At 47.2% G+C, this 26,322-nt stretch overlaps 1 protein-coding gene across 1 annotated transcript in view; it reads right to left on the reverse strand.

Annotated features, from left to right (window-relative positions):
• Positions 1 to 5,009: 5,009 nt before the first annotated feature.
• Positions 5,010 to 26,322, reverse strand: part of il16 (interleukin 16) — a 125,564-nt gene continuing 104,251 nt past the window's right edge. Inside the window, exons 16-20 of the mRNA XM_078241880.1 lie at positions 22,729 to 22,906; positions 19,874 to 19,975; positions 15,834 to 16,074; positions 9,967 to 10,098; positions 5,010 to 6,818 (exon numbers count right to left, since the gene is read on the reverse strand). Of these exons, the coding sequence (XP_078098006.1) occupies positions 6,613 to 6,818; positions 9,967 to 10,098; positions 15,834 to 16,074; positions 19,874 to 19,975; positions 22,729 to 22,906 (859 nt within the window). The 3' untranslated portion in view covers positions 5,010 to 6,612. The remainder of the gene's footprint in view (positions 6,819 to 9,966; positions 10,099 to 15,833; positions 16,075 to 19,873; positions 19,976 to 22,728; positions 22,907 to 26,322) is intronic.

The following is a 26,322-nucleotide window of genomic DNA, read 5'->3' on the forward strand; positions in this document are numbered from 1 at the left end:
CACCATTGCTGGGAGGTTACTAAAATTTGTTATCATGCACGGATTGATGAAGTATTTAAACTGATTGGACACAGCCACAGCCAGCAGGGATTTATAAAGGGTGTGTGGTGTGCCAGGTCTAATGAACACAACTGATTTTTCAAAATGTATTTATTTATTCATGTGTTGTGGGCATCGCTGGCAAGGCTAACGTTTACTGCTAATTGTCCTTAAGTAGATGGTGGTGAGCTGTCATCCCTAATCTCTGCGGTCTGCATGGTGAAGATACTCACTTCCACAATGGAATTAGGAAATTCCAGGATTTTGACCCTCAAGTTTTGAGGTGGTAACTAAAGTGGTTGATAAAGGAATGAATGGATGTGATTGATGTAGATTATCAAAAGACATTCACCAAGCTATCACACAAGACTGTTACTGAAAACTAAAGCATGTGGAGTTGGAGTCAATGTATTGGAATGGTAGGGAATTGGTATGGAGGTAGGCGATAAAGATTATGGCTAATACGTATGTACTGCACTTGGCAGGATGTGACCACCCCCACCTCTGAACTTTTCACTATAAATGTCATGGGCGAAGGGATAGCATGTGTCTAAATTTGCTGATGATTCCTAGAGCAGATGGGAGCAAAAGGTTGAAAAGGGGCATTGACAGATCAAGTGGACAAAGCTAGTAAATGGAGGTCAGTTGTGAAGTCATCCACATTGGGACAAAGAAAATATTTTTGGATGGTGAGAAGCTGGGGACCTGGGAACACCAGAGATGTAGTTGGCTCTCCTGCCTTTGAGCCAACAGGCTGTGGGTTCGAGTCTCACTCCAGGACTCGTTGGCCTCAGAGGAACTCGACCGCTGGTGCAGGCAAGCCAGCATGTCAGCAGTGCTGGTCCACAGCCTGGATCAATGGAGTGAGTTAACAGCAAGAAGGGCATCTGGCTATAAACCCACCCGCCACCAAATTCGAAAATGATCGTTGATGCGATGGGTGACCAGCAGCATGTTGACAACCCCATATATCACTGGGAAAGCCAAAAGGGAGAGAGAAACTACAAAGTGGAGGTTAAGGGCTCCAAGTACATAAATCACTGAAATCTAGTAGACAAAGATACTTAAACAATAACTGGAATATTGATATTTATTGCAATACAGTGGAAGTTTGTGGAAGAACTGTACAGAGCTCTGGTTAGATGCCCTCCTGGACTGGGCACTCCACAGGAATACTGGCCTTGGTGGGGGTGCAGTGCAGATTCGGCAGAATGATGCGAGGAGGTTTAAAATAATTAAATCATAAGCATGGGTTGCATAGGGTAGACTTGTCTGCCTGAGAACATAATAATTGAGAGGTTCGAAGTGAAGTGTTTTAAGATGATAACATAGATACAAATTATTTCCTCTGGCTGGGGGGGGGGGGTTCCACAACGAGTGGTTGTATCACAATGGTAATGTCAGGAAGCACTTCACACACAGTCGTGGAAATCTGGAACATTCTCTCAAAATACTTCCGATCAGGTCAATTGAAAATTTCAAAACAGATAAATGTTTGTTCGGTAAGAATATTCAGGATAAATAAAGTTTAGACTATGGCTGAACTGAAAAGGGGCTGAATGGCCTACTCTCCCCATACTTAGTTCCTCCACCTAAGTATGTTATCTCACTGAGAATGATTCAACAACTGTTAAACTGTCAAAATTCCCATCTGTGTTTCCCTTTTTAATATCTAGTTTGTAAGTTGAACGATCTTTTGGATCTTTCACAGGTTCCATTGTTCAAACAAAATATTTTACAATGGCCCCATGGAACAGTTTGTAGGATTATTTGTTTTCTGGAATGGTTTTTAACTATTTTGGCGCAGATGTTGAGTAATGAGGCTGAAATAGAAGCAGAAAATGCTGGATAAACTCAGCAGCATATGTGGAAACCGAGTTAATGTTTCAGATCTAAATGACTCTTCTACAGAAGGCTGCGTTTGAACAACGTCACAATGTTGCTCTTCAGTCACAGTCATTTTGAGAAAGAGTGAGGAAGATCACGGGGGGGGCGATTCTCCCAGCCTGTTTTGGCTGCTCTAACGTCGCAGCGGGACAGGAGGCATCAGTGAAGGCCATTCCGTGTGCATCCCGCTGGACACCCAGGCACCACGCGTCTCCAGCTCCAACATTCCTCACGTAATCGGCTCTGCATCAGAAATTGGCGTGGAGCTGAATACAATATGGAAATGAGTATTTCCATTTCATTAGTGGGCCTGAGACTGAAGTCTCCAGGCCCGCTAGTGTCCCCCCCGCCCCCCCCCCCCCCCCCCAAATCCCCACGGTCAGGAGTGGTTCACTCCAGTGGGGTTTACAACTGCTCCCCACTAACAGGGAACAGGCAGCCCAACCCCACGAGTGAAAAGAGGCCATTGAGACTCCTCAGGAGGTCAGGGGTGCTCCTTGGGCAGTGCCAAGCCTGGCCCCCTGGGCATCGGGCAGTGCCGAGGGTGTGGGGCTTGAGGGGGCTGGGCTTATTGGGCTGATCGGTGGGGGGGCGGGTGGTTCACTCTGCCAGAGGATTGCAGCCAGAGGGAGGAAGACCATCGATTGGGGTTTGCCATCTGGGTGGTGGAAGGGGGGGGGGGGAGGGTCGGGACTGTGTGGGATCAGGGGGAAACAGGAGATCGGGGCTGGCCAGGTGGAGGGTCAGGGCGATCAGGGTGGCCTTTGGGTGGGGAGGGGCGATTCGGTGTTGGCCCGCCCAGAGAGGTCCGGGAGGCCAGCGATCGGGAGGCCGGCAATGCAGGGCCAGTGCGCATGCGCCGTTCTCAGTGCTGACAGATTGGCACATGCGCCGTGGCCCCCTCAGCGGTTTGCTGCCGGCTTCTCCGGCAGGAATAGGCCCCACCCCCTGATTTTCAAAGGGAATCCTGCTAGGGCACTCTGCGGCGCATGGAGTGTGGGTGATTCAATCTGACAATCCCACTAAAACAATTAGCTGAAGTTACTCCCATTTTCAAGGGAATTGGGGACTTAGAATTTTTTTGGGAGAATCCCAGCTGGCTCACATCTCTATGAAGCACATTATAGGAAGGATGTACTTGCCTCCTGTCAACCTCTTCAAAAAGCAGTTAGCAAAACATCAAGCTTTCTCTGAGGTGGCGGGAGGCAATTTTATATATATTTACCTTTTAAATTGGTACCATGTAGGGACTTTCCTCTAATAATGTACTTTTAGAATTTGCTTTTCCTTTTTTTTGTCATCCAAGCCTACTGCTGTGCACCTAAAACAATCACCATTCTTAGAATCATAACAGTGCAGAAGGGGACCTTTGGCCTATCGAGTCTGCACTGACACACAAGAAACACCTGGCCTTCTGCCCAATCCCATATACCAGTACTTGTCCCATAGCCTTGAATGTTATGATGTGCCAAGTGCTCATCCAGGTGCTTTTTAAAGGATGTGAGGCAATTCTACCACCCTCCCAGTATTCTAGATCGTCACCACCCTCTGTGTGTTTTTCCTCACATCCCCTCACCTTGAACCCATGTCCCCTTGTGACTGACCCTTCAACTAAGGGGTACTGCTGCTCCTTATCCATTCTGTCCATGCCCCTCATAATCTTGTACACCTCAATCAGGTCGCCCCTCAGTCTTCTCTGCTCCAACAAAAATAACCCAAACCTATCCAACCTCTCTTCATAACTTAAATGTTCCATCCCAGGTAACATCCTGGTGAATCTCCTCTGCACCCCCTCCAGTGCACATGCATCCTCCCTATAATATGGCGACCAGAACTGCACACCGTACTCTAGCTGTGGCCTCACCAGTGCTCTGTACAACTCAAACATAACTTTCCTGCTTGTGTAATCTATGTCTTGATTGATAAAGGCAAGCATCCTGTATGTGTTTTTCACCATCCTACTAACATGCCCTTCCACTGTCAAAAATCTATGGACAAACACGCCAAAGTCCCTTTGTTCTACAGAACTTCCAAGTGTCATGCCGTTCACTGAATACTTCCTTGTCAAATTACTCTTTCCAAAGTGCATCACTTCACACTTTTCAGGGTTAAATTCCATCTGCCACTTATTTGCTCGTTTGACCATTCCGTCTATATTTTCTAGTAACCTAAGACACTCCGACTCACTGTTAACAACCCGGCCAATCTTTGTGTCATCCATAAACTTAGTAATTCTACCCTTGGCATTGTCATCTATGTCATTTACATAAATGACGAATAATAGGGGACCCAGCACAGATCCCTGTGGTACGCCACTGGACACTGGCATCCAGTCACTGAAGCAACTTGCTGTCATCACCCTCTGTCTCCTACAACTAAGCCAATTTTGAATCCACCTTGTTTTCTTTGTCAGTCTCCCATGTGGGACCTTGTCAAAGACTTTGCTGAAATCCACATAGACTACATCAACTGTGTACTACCCTCATCTACACACCTGGTCACCACCTCAAGTGGTCACCTCTTAACCGCCAAACCAACTTTCTGAGAAATCTGCATTAATGAGAGTTTCTGTTGCCAGAAATTCACATAGAGTCCAAAGAGCAGAGGCTAAAGCTGTAAAAATGGTAACAGTCCTGTTAGTGTTTAAGAAAGAACCTGCCTTTATCATGAATCAGCTTTGGCTCATTGGTAGCACTCGCCTCTAAGCCAGAAAGCTCAAGGTCACTCTCCAGGGATTTGAGCACAAAGAACGAGATTGCCACTCCAGTGCCATCTTTTGGATCAGGCGTTAAACCAAGGTGTCAACCACCCGCTCAGGTGAAGGTAAGAGTTCTCACTGGCCAACATCTCTGTCCTGGCCAACATCTTTACCTCAATCAGCACCTAAACTTGGTACTTATTGCATTGCAATCAGTGAGATCTTTGTATGTGAATTGGCTGTGGTAATTATACTTTCAAAAATACTTGGTTGTAAAGTGCTTTGGGATGTCCTGAGGTTGTGAACAGTGCTGTGTAAACCCAAGTCTTTTTGTTTCTGTGTAATCTCATTACCGTACTGCAATAACTTGGGGTTGAATCCAGAACACCGTCACGTGCCAAAGTCTTTATTTTGTACAATTGGTACAATTGAAACCAAAACAGTAAACCACTTTTGAAGCATAATCCTGCCAAAGGCATGGGGCAATGTACTATCCTGTTCATGATTACACGTAAGCTGAAGAAACAATTGAACTATTTTATCAACAGTGTTAACCAGTTGGAATCTGAATGCATCAAAGTTCTTTAGTGATGTACAAAAGCAGGCCAATCTAGATCAGTAAAGGAAAGAACAGGGTTAACATCTGAGGTTTGTCAGGTTCTCAAACTGTTAGCGATTTTCTTTTCAGAGTTGCTGATTGACCGCTGTAATTCCAGCATTTTCTATTTTGCATCGGAATTCTAGTATTTCCGTTTTTTCCTGTTCCTAGATCATCAGGAGATTGTCACAGTTCCCCGGAATAGGATGGAGATTCTTGTTTAGCTGTAAGGTACTCTGAATTCTTCACCTATCTTCGGGCTTGGCCAATTGCTGGTTTTCACACATGATGTTGCGATTAACCTCCATTCAGAAGTAAAAGATGTAGGCAAGTCACATATGATCAAGTTTGTATTCTGCTTGCAGTTATAAGGGCTGCTTTAATATAGAAATATATCCCACTGCTTCAGAGACAAAATCAAACAAATTGGATTCTGAATGAAAGGAAAGGGCATGTGGAGGAAGTCAAAGTGGTGGGTTGAAAGAGGAATAGAGAGAATGCTAGGTCAAAGATCTCTTGGAGGCAGTTCTGCTGAAGGTGCAGTGACTGATGGAGTTGTGGGAGGGAGGGAGGAAGGATTGGAACATGAGTGACTTAAAAATGATGAACACTTTGAATTTGAGGCATTGGGGTCAAGTGACAAGGATCAGTGAGGACGAGGGTGATGGGTGAGGGATTTAGGACAGATAGCAGAGCTTTGGATGAGTTCAGTTTAGAGAGTGGAATATGGGAGGCCAGCCAGGAGTTTCAGGTGGACAGAGACCAGGATGGCCAATTCTAATGAATTCAGTAAGGGACACTGGCCTCGGTGGGGAGGAGAAGGATTGGTGACCATTAAGGGAAATGTTTCCGACTCATAAGAGTAGGGATGTGGGGCGGGGGTGGTTCGGGTGACCATAATATCATGTGCTCCGTGCATTTATAATTAATGGGTACTGAAAAAAGTAATGTAATGAATTGAGTTATGTGTGCCTGATTGATGTCTTGTCCAGACGGGTTGGCCGGGATTTTACCGGCACGCCCGCCCCGATTCCGGGGATGGGCGTGGCTCGGAGAACGGTATTCTCCGTTGGCCCCTCGGGCAGGATTGTACGAACCTCGGGTGGACGTACCGGTAACTGTCTTTGTTAGTTATGGCGAACAGCGAGTATGTGCAAGAGCTAAGTGCAAGCCTAGATTTGGTACAATATGAATCTTGCTCATTAAAATTACTTGGAGATAAAACCTAAATCTGTTCACAAGAAGAGCCAGTTTAAAAGGTTAACGACTCCCATCTGTCACGGTGCATCCCGATGGACATTTGTATGTAGTTCTCATTCTGGATAAGCTGAATTATGTGGGAGAGATGTCACTACAAGTTTACAAGGTTCTTAGCTGGTCATTAAGGATTTCATTCAGCAGCTTGTGACACCTCTGTGGCTTCGGCTGTACTAGAAACAGGACCTTTCCTCCTAATTACCGCTGTGCTGGGGCCATCCGGCAGAGATTTGATGACATTCCAAGCTTCAAACCTGCTGAGACCTTGCAGGGTGGTAGAGTTTAGCTGCAGTAACTCATCTCCAGGCTGGATAATGTTGCTCTGTTCAAGTGCTCCTCCTGTGAGGTCCGGGGGGAGAGGGGGAAAATGAAAATAATTTTTGTTAACTGCAAAACAAGGCTCCAAAAATGAAAGGCGAAATTCTACAGTATTGACAACGTGCTTTGCAAATAGTAGAAAGGACAGTCAGGAACAGCCGTACACAATAAAGCCTTTGTGCCCGCACTCGGACTTCCTATTCTCATTTGTGTAATCAGGGAAACTTAAAGGAAAGGGAAATGCGAGTGAGTCACTAAAGATTCAGTATAGTAGTCCCCCACCCCACACGGAGCAGCCCGGGTAGGGATGCTGTTTGGAGTTCATGATCAACGAACATGCCCTTTTGTGTAATCGGCTTTCAATTGGAAATGACCACCATAGATGGCTATGCTTCAGCTTCGCTCAGTTGGATGTACAGCAGTTGTGGTTGTGAAAAGTGCTTCATAACCTCAAAGTCTTGCCATCCAGCAGTGGAGGCCCCCGGTGGTGTTCCCTATGCAGAAGTCCTCCCCTTTACCACCAGGGACCAGGGATGTAGGATGCTGCACACAATAGTGCTGCGTAATCGTAGGATGCATCAGTTCACAGACCCCCAAGATGGCTGTGTTTTTTGTGATCTTGTGGAGTCCATGGACCATGTTTATGTAAGTTTCTGTGAACAGCACCCACTTTTCAGTTATTTGAGAAACCTTTTCTTAAGGGTTTTGTTTGCACTTCAGTCCCTTGATCTACGGGCACCCGGTGCGGGGTGGGGGAGAGGGATAAAGGAAGAGGACCTCCTTGTGAACCTGATCCTGGCCACACTCGCCATCAACAGATCCAGGCAGCAGACAATTGAGGGGGTCATCCAGCTCGACTGTTTACTCCTCGACGGATGTCCCTGGAGAGGAAGCATGTGGTGTATGTCGGCAGGATTAAGGTTTCCTTTGTCTGGTGGACACCATTGCGAATTGGGTTGCTTTCTGAACCCTATCATCACATTTTGGCTTGATGTTTCCTTTGTGATTTTTTTTTGTTTAATGCTGTATCCCTTTAAGCGGCTGCTCTTTTACTTTGTCTCTCAGTTTGTTTAATAATCCCAAGTCTTCCATCTTTCTAATCTTTCCTTCATTGCAACCACCAACCCAGTCCTGCATCCTTCCACCTTGTTGACAAAACGGAAGATGTGTATTTAGCGGCACGCCCACCCCGATTCCGGGGAAGGGCGAGGCTCGGAGAATGGCATTCTCCATTGGCCTCGGGCAGGATCATCCGAACCTCGGGCAGACGTGCCGGTAAAATTCCGCCCACTGTCTTTGATAAATATGGAGAACAACGAGTATGTGCTAAGTGCAAGCGTAGAACAGTGTGTATGTGCAAGAGCTATGTTTATTTGTATTCCTGACGTGTGCTGATGGAATTAGGATTTTAAAGAGCTATTGTTTTCAATGGCAGAAGTGGCCCTATCCTACTTGAAATAAAAGTTTGAAAAAAAGACCAGATCAGCAATTCAAAAAAACCTCTGACAATACATCCAAAGTGATGTGACTTAAACCCTCACTCCTCGATCAGGAGTCATTTTATCATCTGATATCACACCTTCAACAGCTGTAAGATGCATATATCAGAACATTACACAAACTCGACCCAGAATGTCCATCCACGCTCGCATACACCATCTGCCAATGGAAGCTTTTGTCTGCCAGTTCTTCAGGAAATTAGCCCTGGAATTTTCATTCCTCACAATTCTGGACAAACCTCACATGTGCAGTTATGGGAAAATGGCATTTCCTAATGGATAAAAGACAAAGATGCATCTGATGGCCTCCCATTAGTCTGATAGTCACATGATACAGCCATATTGACTAACCACAGTGATCACCCTCTGTCACTGAGTCTACATCAGATCCAGATCACTGACTCCAGATCACTGACAAGGAAGCTCTCAAGTTGGGAATCGCGAGAATAATTTGATGCTCCGTGAAGTGACTTTTCAGGTGGAAGATTGATCAATTTCTGAGAGCAATGGCCTGTGCCCTTAAACCACCTAAAGACATTAACTTCATTATCGGTGCTTCCAACAACAAAAAAGCACTCATCCCTCTTAGCAGCCAAGGACCAATCTCAGCCCGTATCACACACCATCGATCCCAACCCAGCCCACCACTTCCCGCCCCACAATCTCCCATTGAATACCAACATCACTGTCACACACCCACCCACCTGACCCTCCAACACATGCTACACTCACAACACTGGCCCGTAACTTCCAGTGTTCCATAGCATCGCATTTAGAGGGTACCCCAATGATGTGCTGGGGAATCCCTATGGGAAGTTGCCACGTAAGGGTTTACCCAGCAATTGTCCAGAAGTGCTAATTCCCTCTGACAAAGTCATTTAAATCACTAATTTTGGAAGATTCTGCAAGTTTTACCCTGTGAGTTAACGTGAAAGATTTAGAAGGTTGAAAAAATCACTTTGAACTCCAGAATAACTATCTAAACACACAGACCTGGCCTCACAGGGATCCACTACACTCTCCTGATCAAGCGCCCACCCCACCCCCCCACCGACTCCGAACCCCAATCCCCCTCTCTCCGGTCTGAGCTAATGCCCCATCCTGGTCTGACCGCCTTCCCCATGCACCCCCCCCCCCCCCCAAAACCCCCACCTGTTTCGACTCCCTCACCTGTTGCACTACCCACTCCAGATCCAAACCCCACCCCTTCTCTGATCTGACCGCACTCCTAACACCATCTCCCACCCCACCACCCCAGGCCTGAGCTAACCCCCTCACAGCCTGAACCCCCTTCCGGTCTGACCTCCCCCTACCCCCCACCACTCTTCTCGTCTGGTCCCTCCCACCCCCCACTCACCCCAACCACTTACCAGTGAAATTTGCCTGTTCCCTTGCCCCTTTACAGCAGCTACTGCAGGAAAGAGGGGGCGTTACCTCCCTCTCAGAGGCCCAGTTACTCCTCGCTGGTACTGCCAGGGGCTGCGCTGACAGCTCCTCTCCTCGCCTGAGTGAGGAAGGTTCGGCGAGACAGGAGCTGTACAATTTCAGCGACAGTATGTTTGTCGAGAGTGGCAACCTGGTGGAGATTGCCACTCTGTGGGAGTTACAGGCCATTGCTTCTCAAATGACACCTGTACGAGCAGAAGCCAAATCCTGGCTATTTAGCTTACCTTTAAAAATTCGATTGATGATCAGTGGTTTATCTCCATGGATGGAGCCCTTTCCCCCTTCCAAACTGAAGCCCAGACCTCCTGCAGTCTTTACCAACTCCACAGTGAGCGTGTGCAAGTTATCTTCTATTGCTGTAAGTAATAACACCAATGGCCTAGTCAGTGGGGTCACTAAGCAGCTTAATGGTTAGACCTGTGAAAGTCAGCTTTGATCAGGGATGGCTTCACAAGGGCTGGGATTCTCCGAACGTTCACACCGGCGGGATCCTCTGGTCCCACTGGCAGTGCACCTGCTGCAGCAGGTTTCCTGGCAGCATGGGGTGGGTTCAGTGGGAAATCCCATTGACAGCAGCGGGACCAGAGGACCCCACTGCCAGTGAATGGCGCACTGCCTCCCACCACTGAGAAAAATCCTGGGGGGGGGGCGGGGGTTGGGTGGAGTGGGCAGTGAATCTCATCCAACATCTCATCCAAAATGGCAGACAGGAAATGCAGTAAGAAGTCTCACAACACCAGGTTAAAGTCCAACAGGTTTATTTGGGAGCAAAAGCCACTAGTTTTCGAAGCGCTGCTCCTTCGTCAGGTGAGTGGGATTTCAGTTCACAAACAGGGCATATAAAGACACAAACTCAATTTACAAAATAATGGTTGGAATGCGAGTCTTTCCAGGTAATCAAGTCTTAAAGGTACAGACAATGTGAGTGGAGAGAGGGTTAAGCGCAGGTTAAAGAGATGTGTATTGTCTCCAGCCAGGACAGTTAGTGAGATTTTGCAAGCCCAGGCAAGTCATGGGGGTTACAGACAGTGCGACATGAACCCAAGATCCCGGTTGAGGCCGTCCTCATGTGCGGAACTTGGCTATCAGTGTCTGCTCAGCGACTCTGTGCTGTTGTGTGTCGTGAAGGCCGCCTTGGAGAACGCTTACCTGAAGATCAGAGGCTGAATGCCCGTGACTGCTGAAGTGTTCCCCAACAGGAAGAGAACATTCTTGCCTGGTGATTGTCGAGCGGTGTTCATTCATCTGTTGTCGTAGTGTCTGCATGGTCTCCCCAATGTACCATGCCTCGGGACATCCTTTCCTGCAGTGTATCAGGTAGACAACATTGGCCGAGTTGCAAGTGTATGTACTGTGTACCTGGTGGATGGTGTTCTCACATGAGATGATAGCATCCGTGTCGATGATCCGGCATGTCTTGCAGAGGTTGCTGTGGCAGGGTTGTGTGGTGTCATGGTCACTGTTCTCCTGAAGGCTGGGTAGTTTGCTGCAGACAATGGTCTGTTTGAGGTTGTGCGGTTGTTTGAAGGCATGAAGTGGGGGTGTGGGGATGGCCTTGGCGAAATGTTCGTCTTCATCAATGACATGTTGAAGGCTCCAGAGAAGATGTCATAGCTTCTCCGTTCTGGGGAAGTACTGGACGACGAAGGTACTCTGTCCGCCGTGTCCCGTGTTTGTCTTCTGAGGAGGTCGGTGCGGTTTTTCGCTGTGGCACGTCAGAACTGTTGATCGATGAGTCGAGCACCATATCCTGTTCTTATGAGGGCATCTTTCAGCATCTGGAGGTGTCTGTTGCAATTCTCCTCATCTGAGCAGATCCTGTGTATACGGAGGGCTTGTCCGTAGGGGATAGCTTCTTTAACGTGTTTAGGGTGGAAATGGAGAAGTGGAGCATCGTGAGGTTTTCCGTGGGCTTGCGGTACAGTGAGGTGCTGAGGTGACCGTCCTTGATGGAGATGCATGTGTCCAAGAATGCAACCGATTCCGGAGAGTAGTCCATGGTGAGTCTGATGGTGGGATGGAACTTGTTGATGTCATCATATAGTTGTTTCAGTGATTGTTCACCATGAGTCCAAAGGAAGAAAATGTCATCGATGTATCTAGTGTATAGAATCGGTTGAAGGTCCTGTGCGGTGAAGAGGCCTTGTTCGAACCTGTGCATTAAGATGACATATTGAGGTGCGAATTTGGTCCCCATGGCTGTTCCGTGTGTCTGGATGAAGAACTGGTTGTTGAAGGTGAAGACATTGTGGTCCAGGATGAAGCGGATGAGTTGTAAAATTGCATCTGGAGATTGGCAGCTGTCGGCATTGAGTACTGAGGCAGTTGTAGCAATGCCATCGTCGTGGGGGATGCTGTGTAGAGTGCCGAGACATCCATTGTGACAAGGAGTGCTCCTGGTTCAACTGCTCCATGTGTGCTGAGTTTCTGTAGAAGTCCGTAGTGTCGCGACAAAAGCTGGAGGTTCTTTGTTTCATCCGTTGTCGTAGCGTCTGCATGGTCTCCCCAATGTACCATGCCTTGGGACATTCTTTTTCCCGAGGCATGGTACATTGGGGAGACCATGCAGATGCTACAACAACAGATGAAAAACACCATCCACCAGGTACACGATACATACACTTGCAACTCGGCCAATGTTGTCTACCTGTTACGCTGCAGGAAAGGATGTCCTGAGGCGTGGTACATTAGGGAGACCATGCAGACACTATGACAACGGATGAATGAACACCGCTCGACAATCACCAGGCTAGAGTGTCCTCTTCCTGCTGGGGAACACTTCAGCGGTCACGGGCATTCGGCCTCTGATCTTTGGGTAAGCGTTCTCCAAGGCAGCCTTCACAACACATGACAGCGCAGAGTCGCTGAGCAGAGACTGATAACAAAGTTCCGCACACATGAGGACGGCCTCAACCGGGATCTTGGGTTCATGTCACACTATCTGTAATCCCCACGACTTGCCTGGGCTTGCAAAATCTCACTAACTGTCCTGGCTGGAGACATTACACATCTCTTTAATCTGTGCTTAACCCTCTCTCCACTCACATTGTCTGTACTCTTAAGACTTGATTACCTGAAAAGACTCCATTCCTACCATTATTTTGTAAATTGAGTTTGTGTCTTTATTTGCCCTGTTTGTGAACTGAAATCCCACTCACCTGATGAAGGAGCAGCGCTTCGAAAGCTAGTGGCTTTTGCTACCAAATAAATCTATGGACTTTAACCTGGTGCTGTGAGACTTCTTACTGTGTTTACCCCAGTCCAACGCCGGCATCTCCACATCAGAACATTGAATACAGGAGTTGGGACGTCTTGTTAAAGTTGTACAAGACATTGATAAGGCCACACTTGGAATACTGTGTACAGTTCTGGTCACCCTATTATAGAAAGGATACTATTAAACTAGAAAGAGTGCAGAAGAGATTTATTAGGATGCTAACGGAACTTGATGGTTTGAGTTATAAGGAGAGGCTGTTAGACTGGGACTTTTTTCTCTGGAGCGTAGAAGACTGAGGGGTAATCTTATAGTGGTACATAAAATAATGAGGAGCACAGATCAGCTAGATAGTCAATGTCTTTTCCCAAAGATAGGGGAGTCTAAAACTAGAGGGCATAGGTATAAGGTGAGAGGGGAGAGATACAAAAGGGTCCAGAGGGGCAATTTTTTCACACAGAGGGTGGTGAGTGTCTGGAACAAGCTGCCAGAGATAGGAGTAGAGGCGGGTACAATTTTGTCTTTTAAAAAGCATTTAGACAGTTACATGGGTAAGATGGGTATAGAGGGATATGGGCCAAACGCAGGCAATTGGGATTAGCTTACGGATTTTTAAAAAAGAGTGGCATGGACAAGTTTGGCCGAAGGGCCTGTTTCCATGCTGTAAACCTCTATGACTTTATGATTCTCCCCGTGTCTGCGTGGATTTCCTCCGGGTGCTCCAATTTCCTCCCACTGTCCAAAGATGTGCGGGATAGGTGGATTGGCCATGCTAAATTGACCCTTAGTGTCAGGGGGACTAGCTCGAGTAAATACATGGGGTTATGGAGATAGGGCCTGGGTGGGATTGTGGTCGGTGCAGGCTTGATGGGCCAAATGGCCTCCTTCTGCACTGTAGGATTCTAATGAAATAAATGCTGAATAATCTGAACAAAATAAATAAGGATCTGGCGCCTTCTGTTGAGAGAGAAACAGAGTTAACATTTCAAGTCCATATGACTGTTCTACAGAACTGAAGAGGGATAGAAATGTGAGTAATTATATAGTGGGAGCGGGGTGGGGCAGAATGGAAAGTTAGTGATAGATCAGAGTTAAGGAGAGATTGATAAAGATGTCATGGACAAGAGACAAAGTGACTGCTAATGGTGCTATTAGGGACTGAAGGGGGCCAATTGTGGCAAAGGTGGGATAGCAGAATGTTTTAATGAGAGGCCAGTGCCCAGTAGGAGCAAAACTAAACAAAAGAGGGACAGTGACCATGTGCAGGGTGGGTTGCTGACAAGTCAGGGGAACCGAATAACAGATAACAAAGGTGGGGGGGGGGGGGGGGGGGGGGGGGTGTGCAAAGTTTACAATCTAAAGTTGTTGAACTCCAGTGCCTTAGGGTGGCTTTGCCAGGAGGCTGTGCCAGGGCTGGGCCCTCTCAAAATCCCCACTGTGGGGAGGGAGGGGCGGGGCTCCCTCATTTGTGTGTATTCGGCGGGGGCAGAGGGTGAGGTTGCCCCAGTGCGCGTGTGTGGGGGTAGAGGACGTGTTGAGTCCAGAAGGCTGTTGAATGTGAGCTTTAGGGGTTGGGCTCAGAGAGGCAGCTTGGCAACATAGGCATCGCCATCAGCTTCGTGGTTGGTGCCATGCTTCAAGACTCAGTGTTGCAGCCACAGGAAGGAGTGCGTGTTCCAGAGAGGTAGACCAAGTAGAGCAGGACTGGATGCCACCTGAGCCTTGGTGCCAGTGCAGAGCACAGTCTCAGAAGACGGGGAGCTTGCAACCTCCATTGAGATTCCCAGTTTGGGAAGTGCTGTTCTGGATTGTTGTATAACTTCATAGAATCTCTACAGTGCAGAAGGAGGCCACTTGGCCCATCAAGTCTGCACCAACCACAATCTCACCCACGCCCTATCCCTATAACCCCACATATTTACCCTGATAATCCCTCTGACACTAGGGTCAATTTAGCATGGCCAATCAACCTAACCCGCACATCTTTGGAGTGTGGGAGGAAACCGGAGCACCCGGAGGAAACCCACTACTTGTTTGACTTTACTTAAGCCATTAGGTTGGATCGAGGTGGATGCATTTTGATTTTGTCCACTCTTGGCAAGGTTGGTTCTGTCTTATCGGAACATCTGCCAATCTTACGGTATGACTCAGAGGTGGGGTGAGGTGTGAAAGCCAGCGTGTAAACTCTCCAGATGCACAGACGAGTTTTCTCTCCAGATTCTCTGGCACACTGTGCACAGAAGATCTGAGGGTTTGGTTCCCACCATTATTCTAGCAGGACAGAGCCTGATAGAGTGGCAGTGCCAGCTCCATAGAGATCAGCGTACCATTTTTAAAGATTTGCATTAAAATTAAACTTCCCACCACCCATCCTCCCTCCCCCATGGACACAGGGGATGCTCGCACAAGCGCCAGAGCAAACCACGCCCCCTCCCCCCACACACAAGCACCGGGGCAACTTGACCCTCCACCCCTGCCCAACACACACAAATAAGGGAGCCCCCTCCCTAGTGGGGCTTTCCAGAGGGCCCAGCCCTGGCACACCCTAAGGCACTGCCCAGGCATATCCCCCTCCCCCCCTGGGATTATGCTTATCTTTGCATCCCCTCATCTACTTATCGTATTTCAATATCTATTGTAAATCTCGCCACCAGGAATTCCTTACCGGGGGGGCGGAGGAAACATATCGTGGGGAAGCCCTTTAAATACATTTCGCTTTATTTAAATGACATTCCCGCTCTTTCTGGGCAGGAACTTTGCATTGACCGCACAGAGTGGCAAAAAAACCTGAGCGTTTTATTGGTTTAACGTGTGTAGAGATGTGGTGATGCATGTTTTTTAAAAAAATAATTGTATTATCTCTGAGGAAACACTGACCTGAGCTTGTGAGATTCTCGGTTGATGAACACTCTGTTGAAGTACTGACTTTGCTGTCACCTTTCTTGGTCTTGTGTATGACAATCACTGACTGCTTTGGCAGTCGAGCCTGACGCAAGATAGTCAGAGCCTCGGTATGAGTCACACCTTTCAGAGACTGCCCATTGATTGACAAGATCTCATCTCCTTTCTCAATTGTTCCTTCCTGAGCTGCCAGTCCATTTGGAAACACCCTGTGAACCTGTTGGTGCAGGGGGGGGATCATTCGCAATTTATTAGTTAAGTGGGAAAGTTTGCCTCCTTTAGTTGGTCATTCCGTAAACAAATGGCTGTCACGCTATTACAACACAAACACATACAAAGCTCTGGTTAAACTCCATCTGGAGCAGTGCATTCAGTTCTGACATCACACTTCAGAAAGAACATATTGATCTCAAGGGGGTGCAGTGCAGATTTACGAGAACAATACTATGGTTAGGTGGATTGGCCATGCTAAATTGCCCCTTAGTGTCCAAAGATGAGCAAGTTAGGTGGATTAGCCATGCTAAATTGTCCCTTAGTGTCCAAAGATGGCCAGGTTAGGTGGGTTGGCCATGGTAAATGTGTAGGTTTACGGGGATAGGGTGGAGGGAGGATTCTGGGTGCGATGTTCTTTCCGAGAATTGGTGCAGATTTGATGGGCCGAATGGCCTCTTTCTGCACTGTAGGGATTCTATGGTTCCATGCGTCTGTTTAACAGTTAATTTATGATCTAAGGATTCCTAAACTTGGGTTAAATTCCCTCTGACCTGGAAAATTAGGTAGCAATCTAACTGAGATGTTTAAAATGATTGAAGAAGTTAGTCAGGGAGATAAAAATTATTTCCTCTGCTGGGAACACAGGAGAATGAGGCGTAACCTTAAAATTAAAGCCAGACCACTCAGTGGCAATGTCAAGAAACACGAAAAAGGTAGTGGAAATTTGGAACCACTTTTTAGCTGTGGAGCCTGGGGATTAATTGAAAAGAATAAAAAGCTGAGATGAATAAGCAAGGGTATTAAGAGTTAGGGAACCGAGGTGGGAAAATGGATTTTGGTTACATTATCAATCGTGATCTAATCAAAATCTTAGAATTCCTACAATCCAGGAGGAGGCCATTCGGCCCATCAAGTCTGTACCCATTCTCCGACAGAGCATCTTACCCAGGCCCTGCCCCCGTAACCCCACATATTTACCCCACTAATTCCCCCAACCTACACATCTTGGTGAAATGGTGGAACAGAACTGAGCAGATGATTGACACGTAGGGATTTCCTTTCCTGGTACAGTAGTAGGTGTTGTTGAGTTCAAACAGGACAAAAGAACCTGGATTATTTTGGACCTCATCTGTCTTGGTGGCGCAGGCTTGCTGTCACTGGGTCTGAGGGGAAAATACTTTTAACACTGCATCGCTCTATACCATCCTTCAAAACAAAATGATCTTCAAGTTAATTAAATAGATGTGAACTTCTTTGCGAATCACAGCTAATGATGCGCACACTGCCCGTGATACACATTGATGATGAAGTAAGTTCAAACCAAAGACTCAGATTCCACTCTCGTGTCTCTTATCAACTACCCGGAGAGGGAGAATGGCTAATGGGACAATTCAATCAGCCTGGGTTATTAAAGGCAGGAGCGCGGCATCAGAAGGAGGCCATTTAGACCCTTGGGCCATGTTCTGCCACCCAATAGAACCACAGGTGATCAACTCTGTTCACCCTGAACATCCCTACCCAAGAAATAGTCTATCGCAAAAACACCAATTATCCTCCAGCATCTACAGCCTTTTGGGTCATAGGACATAGGAGGGTCATATGGCTTTGTGAGGAAAAGTATTTCCTGATTTCCCTCTGGACTGGCTGAACTTGAATGTGAAGATTATGTCCCCTTGTTTTTAATTGCCCCACCAGAGGAAGTAGTTTCACTGCATCTATCCATTTTCTATTTTGCAGAAGGAGGCCATTCGGCCCATCAAGTCTGCACCGACTCTCCGAAGAGCATCTTATCCAGGGGCCTCCCTGTCCTAACCCGGTAAACACAGTAAGGAGTCTAACAACACCAGGTTAAAGCCCAACAGGTTTATTTGGTAGCAAACGCCACTAGCTTTCGGAGCGCTGCTCCTTCGTCAGGTGGAGTGGAAATCTGCTCTCAAACAGGGCACAGAGACACAAAATCAAGTTACAGAATACTGATTAGAATGCGAATCTAATTCTGATTCGCATTCTAATCAGTATTCTGTAACTTGATTTTGTGTCTCTGTGCCCTGTTTAAGAGCAGATTTCCACTCCACCTGACGAAGGAGCAGCGCTCCGAAAGCTACTGGCGTTTGCTACCAAATGAACCTGTTGGGCTTTAACCTGGTGTTGTTAGACTCCTTACTGTGTTTACCCCAGTCCAACGCCGGCATTTCCACATCATGACTAACCCGGTAACCCCGTGCATTTTGGCAGAGTGGTTAGCACTGCTGCCTCACAGCGCCAGGGACCCGGGTTTGATTCCCGGCTTGGGTCACTGTCTGTGTGGCGTTTGCATGTTCTTCCCGTGTCTGTGTGGGTTTCCTCCAGGTGCTCTGGTTTCCTCCCACAGTCCAAAAGACGTGCTGGTTAGGTGCATTGGCCATGCTAAATTCTCCCTCAGTGTACCCGAACAGGCGCCGGAGTGTGGCAACTAGGGGATTTTCACAGTAACTTCATTGCAGTGTTAATGCAAGCCTACTTTTGACACTAATAAATAAACAAACAAAAAAAACAAACACTTACCATAGCCAATCATTCTAACCTGCACATCTTGGGACACGAAGGGGCAATTTAACATGGCCAATCCATCTAACCTGCACACCTTTGGGCTGTGGGAGGAAACCACGCAGACACGGGGAGAACGTACAAACTCACAAACTACATTTGTAAATTCAAACGAATAGATGATCTTGTTCTAACAGGCATATTAATTCCATGCTTAATTTGTGGAATGGGATCTAGGAATCCTTTCATAGACCCCGAACTCTGATCGCTTGCCTGTGCAAAACAACTGAAGGGGTTAAAGAGTATTCCCTCTTCTGACCTTTCTCCCAAAGCAACAAGAAAGAGTCTTACAGTCATTACATCATTAACCACACGGGGCAGGTTTTGGATTTGGGTTTTGGATCTGCAGTTCAGGTAAGGGAGAGAGAGGGTACTCCCATCTTGCAGCACCCTCTGAGTATTTAACCTTTTAATTTAAAAGGCCAGTGTCTACTTTTGACACTAATAAACACTTACCATAGCCAATCATTCTAACCTGCACATCTTGGGACACGAAGGGGCAATTTAACATGGCCAATCCATCTAACCTGCACACCTTTGGGCTGTGTGAGGAAACAGGAGCACCCATAGGAAACCACGCAGACACGGGGAGAACGTACAAACTCCACACTAGTGTCAAAAGCCAAGCCACCATTGTGGAGGGGGGAGCATTCCATAGGGCAGCCTGTAGCTGTTGGCTGTGACCAAGCAAATGGTGTAGGCCTCGAAGCCTGCCTAGAGTGCTGGTTCCACAGTCAGTGGCCAGGAAGCATCCTCCAGACAGCTGGCCTGTTCCCGAAGCCTCAGGAGGGCACACAGGCCAACTGGAAAATTCCAGAATGCCTCTGACAATGGGCTTTAATAGGGCATTAATTCAGTAGGGTTGGTGTACCGGGAGGTACCAGCTAAGCGGCATATAGATGTCATAAGCTTTTGTGTCTGCCCCCTCCCTCCATGCTGATCCTGATTGGTGATTGGGTAGGGGGATGTTCACATCTGGCCCCGAGTGAGAGGAGTCTGACCTGCATCCAAGAATTGACTAATGCACCCAAAAGGGAGCGATCCACCCTCTTCGGATTAACTGAACACAAACTCTGTTCTAGGATCTCACTATCTGGGAGTATGCTACTGGATGGACTTTTCCAAGTGTGAACCAGATGCATGACAGTCACATCACAGGAATTATTTTCACTTCATCTTGAAGCTTGTGCTGGGCTTTCTCTGCTCATGGTACTCACGGTTGTCACTTTGTTTTCCAGGTCTATCCCTCCACCAATGCTGAATCCTAGGCCAGACCCTTCCTCTTTGTGCAGGACCACAACATGAATATCTTCAAATTGCTGTGAAGTGAGAAGGATTATCATGAAGGTTTTAACTCTTTGTGTATCTACCAACAGCAAGTTCCCAATGGAATTCTACAGACCATGCTCAGCAGATACCATTCTCATCTCTGAGGCAGCAGATTGTGGCTTCAAGGTGACGTGGTGGCACAGTGGTTGGCACTGCTGCCTCACAGCGCCAGGGATCCAGGTTCGATTCCGGCCTGTGTGGAGTTTGCATGTTGTCCCCATGTCTGGGGGGACATGTCTAAAGACTGACAAATCCCCAGGGCCTGATGGAATCTATCCAAGACTGCTCAGGGAGACGAGAGGTGAAATCGTTGGGCCTCTGACGCAAATCTTTGTCTCGTCACTGGACACAGGTGAGGTCCCAGAGGATTGGAGGATAGCCAATGTGGTCCCGTTATTTAAGAAGGGTAGGAAGGATAGCCCGGGTAATTATAGGCCGGTGAGCTTGACGTCCATGGTGGGGAAGTTGTTGGAGACGATTCTTAGAGATAGGATGTATGCGCATTTAGAAAGGAATAAACTCATTAACGATAGTCAGCATGGTTTTGTGAGAGGGAGGTCATGCCTCACTAACCTGGTGGTGTTTTTTGAAGAAGTGACCAAAATGGTTGACGAAGGAAGGGCCGTGGATGTTGTCTATATGGACTTTAGTAAAGCGTTTGACAAAGTCCCTCATGGTAGGCTAGTGAAAAAGGTTGGATCTCATGGGATAAAGGGGGAGGTGGCTAGATGGGTGGAGAACTGGCTTGGTCATAGAAGACAGAGGGTGGTAGTGGAAGGGTCTTTTTCCGGCTGGAGGCCTGTGACTAGTGGTGTACCGCAGGGCTCTGTATTGGGACCTCTGCTGTTTGTGATTTATATAAATGATCTGGAAGAAGGAGTAACTGGGGTGATCAGTAAGTTTGCGGACGACACAAAACTGGCAGGACTTGCAGATAGTGAGGAACATTGTCAGAGGCTACAGAAGGATATAGATAGGCTGGAAATTTGGGCAAAGAAATGGCAGACGGAGTTCAATCCTGATAAATGCGAAGTGATGCATTTTGGTGGGAATAATGTAGGGAGGAGCTACACGATAAATGGAAGAACCATAAAGGGTGTAGAGACGCAGAGGGACCTGGGTGTGCAAGTCCACAGATCTTTGAAGGTGACGTCACAGGTGGAGAAGGTGGTGAAGAAGGCATATGGCATGCTTGCCTTTATAGGACGGGGCATAGAGTATAAAAGTTGGGCTCTGATGTTGCAGATGTATAGAACGTTGGTTCGGCCGCATTTGGAATACTGCGTCCAGTTCTGGTCGCCACACTACCAGAAGGACGTGGAGGCTTTGGAGAGAGTACAGAGGAGGTTTACCAGGATGTTGCCTGGTATGGAGGGGCTTGGTTATGAGGAGAGATTGGGGAAACTGGGGTTGTTCTCCTTGGAAAGACGGAGGATGAGGGGAGACTTAATAGAGGTGTATAAAATTATGAAAGGCATAGATAGGGTGAACGGTGGGAAGCTTTTCCCCGGGTCGGTGGTGACGTTCACGAGGGGTCATAGGTTCAAGGTGAAGGGGGGGAGGTTTAACACAGATATCAGAAGGACATATTTTACACAGAGGGTCGTGGGGGCCTGGAATGTGTTGCCGGGCAAGGTGGTGGAGGCAGACACACTGGGAACGTTTAAGACTTATCTAGACAGCTATATGAACGGAGTGGGAATGGAGGGATACAAAAGAGTGGTTTAGTTTGGACCAGGGAGCGGCGCGGGCTAATTGTTCCTTGTTTCTCGTTTCAAGGCTTCATTCTATGATCATCTTGCTGGTGCCAGTACAGAGCGAGACTGCGGATAGTTGGGAACCTGTCTCGGGGGCAGGGAATTCATATGGTGTTCGTGGAAGTGGAAATGACTAGGGTTGGGAAGCATTTTCCGATCAGGGCCAGTGTGATCTCCTGGACTCGTTTCGATCGCCTCAGGGGGTCGGAGAGGAATTTCCCAGACTTTTTTTTCCCAATATTGGCCCTGGGGTTTTCACTCTGGGTTTTCGCCTCTCCCTGGAGATCACATGGTCTGGAATGGGGGGGTGAGGGTGAGTTAATAGGTTGTGATGAACAAAGCATCGTAGCTGTGAGGGACAGCTCGGTGGATAGGATATTGGTATGTAGATAGGCTGGAAAATTGGGCGGGGATCCTGGATTCAGGATTCAATCCTGGACCGGGGAGCGGCGCGGGCTTGGAGGGCCGAAGGGCCTGTTCCTGTGCTGTATTGTTCTTTGTTCTTTGTTCTTTGTCAGCGTGTGTTTCCTCCGGGTGCTCTGGAGGAAATTGCCCCTTAGTGTCAGGGGGATTAGCTGGGTAAATACATGGGGTTACGGGAATAGGGCCTGGGTGGGATCATTATCAGCGCAGGCCCGATGGGCCGAATGGCCTCATTCTGCACTGTAGGGATTCTGTGATCCTATGTCAGGGTTATTATTGCAACAACTGCCACTGTTTTGCATCTCAGTCCAATTGTGGAATCCCCAAATCAGACCATTAGTTCACAAATCCCACATGCCCTTTGGCAAGGAACCTTTAATAAGAACACAAGAAATAGGAATATCAGTAGGCTTTACAGGCCCCTCAAGAAGGCCCTGCTATTCAATAAGATCATGCTGTTTGTCTGTCCCAATTTGATTCTCCCTTAATATTCATTCTTGAAGTGACAGAGCCTGTCTTGTGGTCATTGCGATGGCAATGCATTCATTCCTTCATACTCAAACCTTTAAGGTTTCCTCATCCAGGCTCTTCACTTCGTCTATCAGCTTCTCCAGTTCGTCTGCAGGAATCAAGGATATGACCGACTGGGCAGAAGCACTTGGAGATAATGCTTCCTTCGTAGCATCTTCCTTTCGATTTTCATCTGCCTGATTGATAGTGCAGACTCTTAACTCTGCAAGCCTAGAATAGGAGACACACGCCAGTGTTATTTAATCAATACATGAAAACTGCACAAGCTTTTACACAAACCTCATTCAATGAGGCTGAGATTTAGCCGTCACTTCAATCAGGAGTGAGGACATTGCACACTTATTATTGAAGTTAAGAATGAGATACTACACAAAAAAAAACTACAAAGGGTCGTGAACGTAGCCCAGTCCATCACGCAAACCAGCCTCCCATCCATTGACTCTGTCTACATTTCCTGCTGCTTCGGAAAAGCAGCCAGCACAGTCAAGGATCCCCGCACCCCAGACATACTGGCCGGAATTCTCCTATCCTACCCACCACTGGAATTTTAGCGGGCAGGTTGCGGAGAATGTGAAACGCCATTGACGGTCGGGCGGGAATGTCCAGCTTTTAGACCAGCGCGGCCAGAGAATTCTGTCCATTCTCTTCCACTTTCTTCCATCAGGAAAAAGATACAAAAGTCTGAGATCACGTACCAACCGACTCAAGAACAGCTTCTTCCCTGCTGTCATCAGACCCTTACATGGACCTACCTCGCATTAAGCTGATCTCTCTCTACACCTTAGTTATGACTGTAATGCTACATTCTGCACTCTCACCTTTCCTTCTTTGTATAGCGCAAGAAACAATACTTTTTGAGGTATACATGTGACAATAATAAATCAAATATAGTGCTAGCCACAGGTTAAGTGACCTACCTCAGATATGGTTTTCCATTTCCAAGGACAGTCTCCTCTACAAGAGGAAACATTTCCATTTAGGAGTGGAAATCATATATCTGTCCATTAGTTCTCTGAAATAATTCACATCAAAAGGCATCATACAAAATTATCAGGGGAGATGGTGGTGTTGGGGTAATGAACTAGCAGTCCAAAGTTCCGGGCTAATGCTCCAGGGGACATGGGTTCAAATCCCACCACAGCCACTGGTGGAATTTAAATCAAATTAATAAATCTGGAATTATAAAGCTAGTCTCAGTAATGGTGACCATTACAACTATCATTGATTGTTGTAAAAACCCACCTGGTCTGCTAATGCCCTTTAGGGAAGGAAATCTGCCGTCCTTACCTGGTTTGGCTTCCAACTCCACTAAGGACTAAGGAAATTTGGCATGTCAGCTACGACTCTCACCAACTTTTACAGATGCACCATAGAAAGCATTCTTTCTGGTTGTATCACAGTTTGGTATGGCTCCTGCTCCGCCCAAGACCGCAAGGAACTACAAAATGTTGTGAATGTAGCCCAGTCCATCGCGCAAACCAGCCTCCCATCCATTGACTCTGTCTACACTTCCCGCTGCCTTGGCAAAGCAGCCAGCATAATTAAGGACCCCATGCACCCCGGACATTCTCTCTTCCATCTTCTTCCGTTGGGAAAAAGACACAAAAGTCTGTGGTCACGTACCAACCGACTCAAGAACAGCTTCTCCCCTGCTGCTGTCAGACTTTTGAATGGACCTACCTTGCATTAAGTTGGTCTTTCTCTGCACCCTAGCTATGACTGTAACACTACATTCTGGACTCTCTCGTTTCCTTCTCTATGAACGGTATGTTTTGCCTCTATAGCACGCAAGAAACAATATTTTTCACTGTACGTTAATACATGTGACAATAATAAAACAAATCAAAAAATCCAGACCCGCAGCAATGCGGTTGACTCTTACCCGCCCTCTGAAATGTTCAGTTTAAGGGCAAATAGGGATGGGTTTCAAATGCTGGCCTTGCCAGTGACACCCACACTGCATGAAAGAATAAAGCAAAATAATCATAGGGGCCCCATACAGAACCATCTCACTGAGATTACAATGGTCCCCTGATGACGAATGCATTCACATTCCAGCTTCTTATGTACGAGTTTCCTGTTCAGTGACATAAGAGGGATCAAAGTAGTGATCAGAAGGTGGAGCTGGTAAATACAGTGCATTTCAACTTGCGTAACAGATCCCCGTGCACCATCTGTCAGCTGGATTCATTCAAGCCACAAGTTCCATTTAAATTAGGGGACCTCCCATCATGTGACCACAGGACTCACCTGCGTTTCAGACATTCGCTCGTTCATTGTCACCATTACCCAGAAACAAAAATTTCAAACGTGAATGCGGAAATACAAAACTACAATTTATTTTAGAGTCAGTCTCGTCTCTGAGGCTGCGGGATGTGGCTTCACGTCCCTGGCCAGAGACTTGAGCAAGTAGCCTTAGCTGACAATCCAGTGCAGTGCTGAAGCAGTGCCACATTGTCTATGGTACCAGCTTTTGGATGAGCTGTTAAGTCAAGGCTTCGTCGACCCTTTCTGTTCAATGTAGAAGACCCCATGACACCATTTCAGATAAAGCTCGGCACAACATCGTGGGCCGAAGGGCCTGTTCTGTGCTGTACTGTTTTATGTTCTATTCAAATAGGAACAGGAGAGCTCGAACTATTTGCTGGAAATCTGAAATAATAACGGAAAATGCTGGAAATACTCAACAAATACTCAAGGGTGGCACGGTGGTTAGCACTGCTGCCTCACAGCGCCAGGAATCGGGTTCGGTTCCCAGCTTGGGTCGCTGTGCGGAGTTTGCACGTTCTCCCGTGTCTGCGTGGGTGTCCTCTGGGTTTCCTCCCACAATCTGAAAGGCGTACTGGTTAGGTGCATTGGCCAGGCTAAATTCTCCCTCAGTGGACCCAAACAGGCACCAGAGTGTGGCGACTAGGGGATTTTCACAGTAAATTCATTGCAGTGAAGTTACACTAATAAATAAATAAAAAAATCTGGGCAGCCCCCTTTTGATGATAAGGCTGCTGTTCCTTTTAACAGTTCCCTCTTGGGCCAGCAGTTGGCCTAATCCTACAACATCAATTAGATATCCACCATATTCCACAACAAAGGGCAGCAGCCTAACATGGGGACTTCACGATTACATCATCTGTTACCAAGGCTACATGGATAGTCTGCTTTTAATTCGATTGCAAGTTTCCAGGATAATACGAACCTCCCGGCGCTGGGGAAGACCATTTGGTCCAACAATCTCAGTCCCTCAGATTGAACTCAAGACCCCCGTTCCCACCTTTTCACCAGCCTATTTCTTCTGAAATATAACTCGTTTGAGAAAAATGGCAATGATTTATTGTGAAGGATTGTTGTTATAGGGACAACATATGTGACAATTTTATATACATCCAGATCTTTAGCGTGATGATACTGTGCCTTTAAGAAGTGTATTTTTATCATGTTCCTTGTAAGGGGTATGTTTAAAATTCAGCCCTGTTTTACACGGTGCCGATTTGTCTGCACCAGGCAACTCACATGCTGAAAATGCAGGCTAATGATTGATTAGTTTGTTTCAATGTGATTTACTTGGGCGGCACGGTAGCACAGTGGTTATCACTGCTGCCTCACAGCACCAGGGACCTGGGTTCGATTCC

The sequence above is a fragment of the Mustelus asterias genome, chromosome 24 (assembly GCF_964213995.1).
Source record: "Mustelus asterias chromosome 24, sMusAst1.hap1.1, whole genome shotgun sequence".
Classification (NCBI taxonomy): Eukaryota; Metazoa; Chordata; class Chondrichthyes; order Carcharhiniformes; family Triakidae; genus Mustelus; species Mustelus asterias.